The 7226-nt window shown below is 37.4% G+C and overlaps 1 protein-coding gene across 1 annotated transcript in view; it reads right to left on the reverse strand.

Moving 5' to 3' along the window:
* Positions 1-6855, reverse strand: part of GPR180 (G protein-coupled receptor 180) — a 23183-nt gene extending 16328 nt beyond the window's left edge. The window contains exons 1-3 of the mRNA XM_010287179.1: positions 6841-6855; positions 4924-5116; positions 886-1080 (exon numbers count right to left, since the gene is read on the reverse strand). Of these exons, the coding sequence (XP_010285481.1) occupies positions 886-1080; positions 4924-5116; positions 6841-6855 (403 nt within the window). The remainder of the gene's footprint in view (positions 1-885; positions 1081-4923; positions 5117-6840) is intronic.
* Between the last annotated feature and the right edge of the window lie 371 nt (positions 6856-7226).

Here is a 7226-nt window from a genome sequence, read left to right on the forward strand (position 1 = left end):
TCAAAAAGGGAGGTGCCATTGTTCCCTCTATATTCTCTCGAGACCAAGAATGACAGCAGGCCACATCATTCTTAACATAGCAATTAGGTTCATTCTGACTATGTAGGTTAAATCTGTATATGAAGGCAGACAAAGCCTATTGGGCTCTTCCCTTACAACAGACCCAGGTTAGTGACATGCTGATGAGGCCTCCCAGAGCAGTGAAGATAGGCACTACAAGGAAGTATACATTAGGTTGGCTTGGATTGTCCAAAGCATACAATTTTATGTAGGCATTTCTTTGGCTGCTGTCTTCAGTCATTTCTAGAAGTCTTAAAGACTTAAAATTGCATTTCTTAAATTAAAATCAGGACAGACAAATATTTCATCTAATGTGGCCTGTGACCAAGATACTTAGAAAGACCTAAACATTGAACTGAAATTGTATTGGTGAAATGTTGTATCATGCATGTACTCATGTTACACAGAATCAAATTTTACACAGACAAGGAATTTCATGAATTAAAGAAGCAAATTCATTAAAATCAGGGATTGCATTCACATTCAAGCGTAAGCTTACTATTTCAACACGGGAAAAATACCTATTAGCAAAGATATCAACACTATCTTTCCTTGTGCATCTGTGTTTCCAGTTATGCCAGTTTTGGAAAGTCAGTCTACAGAAAGGGAAGGATTTTTCTGTAATGCCAGAAAATTAATTAAAGTTTACTCTCTGTGAGAAAGTAGAATCCAAAATACAAGAGACTCCGCTGTGTGTTTTGTGTTTAATACAAGAGAAATACAAGAGACTCCCCAGTGCCCCACTCTTCCAAGCATAGTAAATACTGATTTGTTTGGGTGATCATCCTTAACTTACAAATCTAATTTTAAGAAAAAAAATCTTACCAGACTCCCCTGCGCTAAAGTGATCTAATGGATTCCCTTCTGCATCTGGGTTTAGTAAGACCATTTCAAACTGAATATCCTCGGATTCAGAATAATTCTCCTCGCAGGTAAACTTGTCTACATAAAACACATACCATGTTTCCGGATAAGGAATCTGGGACACTGTCAGATTTTGCTCTGTGTGGTTCACAGTCACTTTGGAAGAAAACAAACAAACAAACAAAGGAGTCAATACTCAATTAGTTTGTTTTTAGAAAACTCATCTCTGACTGAAGATAAAATCTAAATCCACAACATCATATACAGGTTATAAACTACATACAGTACAAAACAGTCTTTGTTTTGAAAATTAGTAGTAACACCAGAGGACAGACTTCCATTCTCACCTTTTGTTTCAAATAGGTGCACGCAACGGTTGGTGAGGATATGTACCGCATTCCACCTCTCGGCTTTTGGGTTTGCTGGGAGGGCTCCCTTCTGCCAGAAACCAGTAACTGCAAACCGTGTCTCCTACACTTAGCACATTTCCATCCTCTAGTACCATAGTGATGGGAATAGCTGTTTTGTATTAGTCAACAGATAACTTCTGCAGTATGAAAAATACCTTTGTGAAATTTATTCTACTCTATTTTCAAAGACATTTAGAGCACTGAACAGGAACAGCTGCATGCGAGACTGATAACCAATAGTGTGCGTGCTTTCAAGGTGCAACTTAGCATATTTTACAGCACCTTCCCCAAACTGTAATAGACTGAATTTCAATTGACAGCTAAGGGCAGAGACCATTGTCTAACAAAATTGCGTATTTCAAATCAGTTTACATTTAAAACCAACTATGTAAGACACTGAAGTTTCATCTGCTCATTGATCTTACCACTATTTTTCGTAAAAACAACTATTAACGAATAACAAATGCACAATCTCTCCAAAATAAACACTTGCTGAAAATGAAACCTGTGGCTCTTTATGTTTGGCGGTGGTGGTGTTTAACCCGGCAGGCAGCTAACCACCACACAGCCATTCGCTCACTCCCCATCCCTGCCCCAGTGGGGTGGGGGAGAGAATCGGGAAGAAAAAAAAAGTAAAATTTGCGGGTTGAGATAAAGACAGTATAATAGGACAGAAAGGGATAATAATGATAATGATAACAACAACAACAACAACAGAATAAACAAAGTAAGTGTTGCACGATGCAATTGCTCACCACCCACTGACCAATGCCCAGCCAGTTCCTGAGCAGCGGTCCCCAGCCAGCTTTCCCCCTAGTTTATATACTGAACGTGACATTGTATGGTATGAAATATCCCTTTGGCCAGTTTGGGTCAGCTGCCCTGTCTGTGTCTCCTCACAGCTCCTTGTGCACCTCCAGCCTCCTCAGCATGAGAAGTTGGACAGTCTTTGACTTATTAATATAAACACTACTTCACAACAACTGAAACAACACTGTGTTATCAACATTATTCTCATCCTAAATCCAGAACACAGCACTGTACCAGCTGTTAGGAAGAAAATTAACTCTATCCCAGCCGAAACCAGGACAGTGTAAAACTGTAAGAATAGTAAATACAGTTACACTGATTACTGAACTTGAGTGCTAATCAACTCAACCATATATGAAAGTCACCTCTGTAGAAGAAATAAAAATATAATGACTGGACTGTAGATTAATTCACCTTAATGGTTTAAGACGACAATGGATAAGAATGAAGAAAGAGAAAAATTTAATTAAAATTCTACAAAACAAGCTATTTCTGTTTTTTATGCAAAGGCCTTTCTATATGAAAAAGGTGCAAACATGAACACAAAACAACCCTTAGCAAACTCATTATCCCTAAATATTTTGTAGACAAAATTTAGAACTAATTTCTAACTTGAAGCCTACCTGTGAAAAACATTTCTGTGATTTAAATAAACTGCTTCAACTTCAATAAGTTATTTTCTGTCCTCTGAGGGCAGGAACTGATCAACATTAGGATCCAGGAAGAAACGTATGATAGGCCTCTTTGCGGCAATTGTCATGAAGTACAAATTCAGACAACACATGAACCAGAAAAAAAAAAAAGAGTGTTGTAACACAGGCAATCTGTCTTGTGTAGCTAATGGTAAGTATGCATTCCACTCTGGAACTATGAATCTTATCAATCAAATATACAAAGTGAAACAGCTCCCTTCAAAAAACCAAGATTTTTAAAAACACAGTTTTAGGATTTCATATGGTGCTTAATCCAAATGAAAGGCAAACTGCATCTAACAGGTGGCTTTACTCTCCATTTGTACTCTCAGCTGAGTTTGAACAGAGTGTTTTTTGCATCAATACTAAGGATCACACAGACAGTGTTTAATCAGTTTTCCATCAAATCTGCAAGCTAACTCACAGGAAATGAAGATAAAATAAGATGTAATTGATTTTGCCCAAGACAAGTAAACTGAGCCAACTCACCCTGTGGTCATATGATTCCTAAGCACAGCAGAAAGCAGCGAGTACGTTGCTGGGACAGACAGGAGTGATGGACCAACTGCTAGTCATTTCAGCAGCACTTAATGTTCAGCTCAGACCAAGAGTAAGGGAACTAGATCCTTAGAAGTGACATCTGTACAAGATTTCGTTACGAAAGTGTTCCAGGAGATCAATTTGTTACTCTAGGGATTCTGGCCGCACAGAGGAAATGTATTTGAAAAAGAAGCTGTATTCACTTACAATATATCTGAATGAAATTTCTAATATTAATTTAATTTCTTAAAGGAAAATTTGTGTTTTAAGTAGGTTTTGTAATATTAAGATCAATAAATGGTGCAAAAAATGTTATTTCAGTATGTTTGTCTTCCAGTTACATAATTGAATGCTTCAATGTTTTACTGTTAAGTTTAGATGGACACTCTAGTTAAGCATTATCCTAATTAGTTCATCTTTGAAATCTATTAAAAATTTTCTAACATGTTTTGTACATCAAAGTGTGACAGGTTTATGCTATCATGAAAATGAAAATATCCTTTTATTTTTGTTTTCTTGTCTTTGAAAAATGCCATTTCCATGGAATTGGAGAACAGGAACCTCCTGACAAATGAGAAATTTTCCTCCATAAACAAGAGAGACAAGATAACCTGTATATTCTGTACTGGTATAATTATAATCTCAAATATTAAAAACATTTGAATGGGAGATTCAGTGATGAATATCAGATCACAAAATTAAAGGGTGAAAGAACATTAAATGATAATGCAGGCAAGTTATAAAGTAAGGCAGCGTGACCTTACAGATAGAGGGCAGGGAAGGGGAAAGCTAATGGTTATGAGGTTGTGAAAGAAACAAATATAAAAACAATCCCAAAGTAGAACAGAGAAAAAAGGTTTTCAGGTACAAAATTACCCTTTTACTGTGTACTTGGGCTACATGCTCCCACCTTACAGGCATTCACTTCAGAAATTTAGAGGTAACTGCAGCAGGCTCCATCAGTTTGCCTAATTTTTTTTTCATTTCACTGCAATAAAAGTCACAATTCAAACTGTACATTTGACTATCCCAAACATTTAGATTCTCAAGGTCTTCAGTTTCCTATCACAGTGGTATTCTTTCTAGATTCTTTCAAATATTCAACAATCCTTTTTATGGAATAGTTTGAGATATAAAAAAAACAAAACCAAGCTTTTACTCCGAGTGGAGTTAAAGAAAATCTCTGTACTGAATGAGTAAATAAAAACTTCAGCCAAATGTATACCCTTTCCGAGTTGTGTACAAGTGAGAGCAGGAGACCAGAACTGGTCATAAAGTTTGGCTGTTTCCACTGAAGTAATCATTTGTCAAGGACTGTTCATTTTCTAGCTGTATACTAAATCACAACTTGTAAACAAAGTCTTCTGAAGTGATGCAAACATAGCAATTTTATTTCCTTGCAATAATTTTTAATTACAGAATGCCAAAGTCCTGCTTTTGTTGATGCAAAGTCCAAATTCACTGGAATAATATTCTAAATACACAGATAACAGGGTTCTAAATATACAGATAACTTAATTCGTAAGAGGAAAAAAGCAGAAACTCACTTGTCAGCTGAGCTTTAGTGAACTTCTCTGTACAGCTGTGATCTTGGACACCGTTCTGCAGCTTCTGCCATTCCTGTGCTTGAAACAGGTGAAGTCTAGCTGCTTTTGTCACAGCTACTGCTACGTTCTTGATTCTGACACACAGAACAGCATGGTCACCTTGATATTTAAAAAATAAAATCAACTGCTCTGCCTTGATATCAGTTACAAACAAAAAGCTAGCATGGCATAGATTTTTTTTTATAAGTAGCAGTACTAAAACTTTACTTCATTTCTTAAACTTTTACCACTGCTTCCCATAAAAGTCTTTACACTTTCAGAACCAATTTCTGTACATCTCATTAACACAATACTGCATGCATGATTCTCTGTGATGGTACTTAAACATTCATCATAACCCAAATGTCATTAACCTTCTCTACTACAAACAGCCTCCCCTCCCTGCTCTGCTCTTTTTTTTTTTAAACAGACTTCCAGTAAACTTGTTTTTTCCCTTCCTCCCACCCCAAATTTCATTTTCCCAAGTTCAAGTAAAGACAGTGCTTCAATCATTCTCAATAACTAGTTCAGAGTCTAGTATTTTATGACCTTTGTAGCATGATTATGAGCACCATAGGGCAGGTCTTGAGACTAATACCTGAAGAACTTGCATAAATGGACCTTCATGTTATGGACTGAATAGAGCTAAAATACTTAATTGTAGATATCAGACGTCAACTCGATACAAAGATAATCAAACTTCAAAAGTGTTGTCTAATGCATCAGTCTACCTATAAGCTGCATCTTGACATAGATAAGTATTTTAGCCATTTTAGAACTAGCTCATCTGACACATTTATCTTTTCTCGGTAATTCTAAATCCTCCAACTTGTTTTGATAAATCCTTTCATTATACATTGCCACAGATTTCTTTAACATAACAGCATCCTAAATCAAAAGATAGGATTTAATGAAAAATCAATCAGTACTGCAAGAGGACAACCTCATTCAAATTTAAGCAAGATTTATATGTTTTTTTAAACTATCAGAGCAATCTTTCCCACCTAACCCAGGCAGCAGCTGGATGTGAGTAAATACACTACTGCCAGCTTCAAATATGGCTTTGCCAGGAAGGTGTGCCTGTTCAGAGCCAGCTGAAAGATAGTGGTCCTGCAATAAAACCTCAAAAAAGGTGATCTCCTGGGATCTGTAAAATGTTGTATGGACTACAGTTTACCTAAGTTGCTAACAGAAGGTTTTGAAAAATTAACAGAAGGTTCTAAAAAAAAAAACCAAACCCAAAACTCCACATGGTTTCATTAGGACCCAAAATACATATAGTTGTGGGTATTCGTGCACAAAGAGGAATATTTGTAAGAAAATAAGCAACATCAACTTGCAGAACAAATTATATCTCAACACCTAAACCATTCATCTTGAATCTTAACATTCATTTACCAGATCTAAGCAGTGCACTTTTTTTTTTCTTTAGATCTATTTAGAGCGCTTCTACAATTATCTTCTAGGACAGTGATAATTAACTGCTTTCAAGTCACTCCACAAGCTCTCCCCACCCTATCTATCATCTCTCATTCAGTGTTGGAAGGTCACAATCCAACTCATCTTGGCCTATGTCACATTTTCCTTCATCCCATTAGATTTTTTTTTTCTTGTAAACATTTTGGGTTGCCTCTCACACTCCTCCTCCTGTATAAAAATGTGAAGTATTATCTTCATGGCTGTCTTTCGAAGCATTCCACAAAACTCTTCTCCCATGAAGCTAACTGAGAAAGAAAACAGTCCAAGCTACCGAAACGTTGAGCATATAAGCACGCTGAGCAGCACAGCCATGCTGTATATGGCACTTGCCATGCTTGCATACACCTGTTTTTGCAAAGTAAAACTTCTGTAGCAAGGAGAGTAATTTCCAACCTGTACCTCTGCAGTGGCCATTCTAACAGGATTCTAGCCCATCCCTAGGCCTCCTAAATAACAGCCAGGAATTATTACTAACAAGGAGTTAATAACACAGGTAAGAAAAGCCCTTGGGAATAATCAGCTGAGAATTTACATCCTGATGCAGGTGACACTAAAAACTCCAGTGATGTGAAACAGACACGGAATGTTAAGCGTTGCCCTCATTCGGTGGGGTTCCAGGAGGGAAGGAGACAAGCAGGTGAAAGTTAAAATGCCTCCACTCCCCAGATACCTCCCGCCGCGACAGGCTGTTGGGCGCGAAGGGAAGCACAGCGCCGAGTCCACTCCCCGGTAAGTAGCGACGCTGTTTATGGGGCACGGCGGGCTGCTACCAACTCCTGTTTCCA

Source organism: Phaethon lepturus, unplaced genomic scaffold (genome assembly GCF_000687285.1).
Source record: "Phaethon lepturus isolate BGI_N335 unplaced genomic scaffold, ASM68728v1 scaffold3995, whole genome shotgun sequence".
Lineage (NCBI taxonomy): Eukaryota > Metazoa > Chordata > Aves > Phaethontiformes > Phaethontidae > Phaethon > Phaethon lepturus.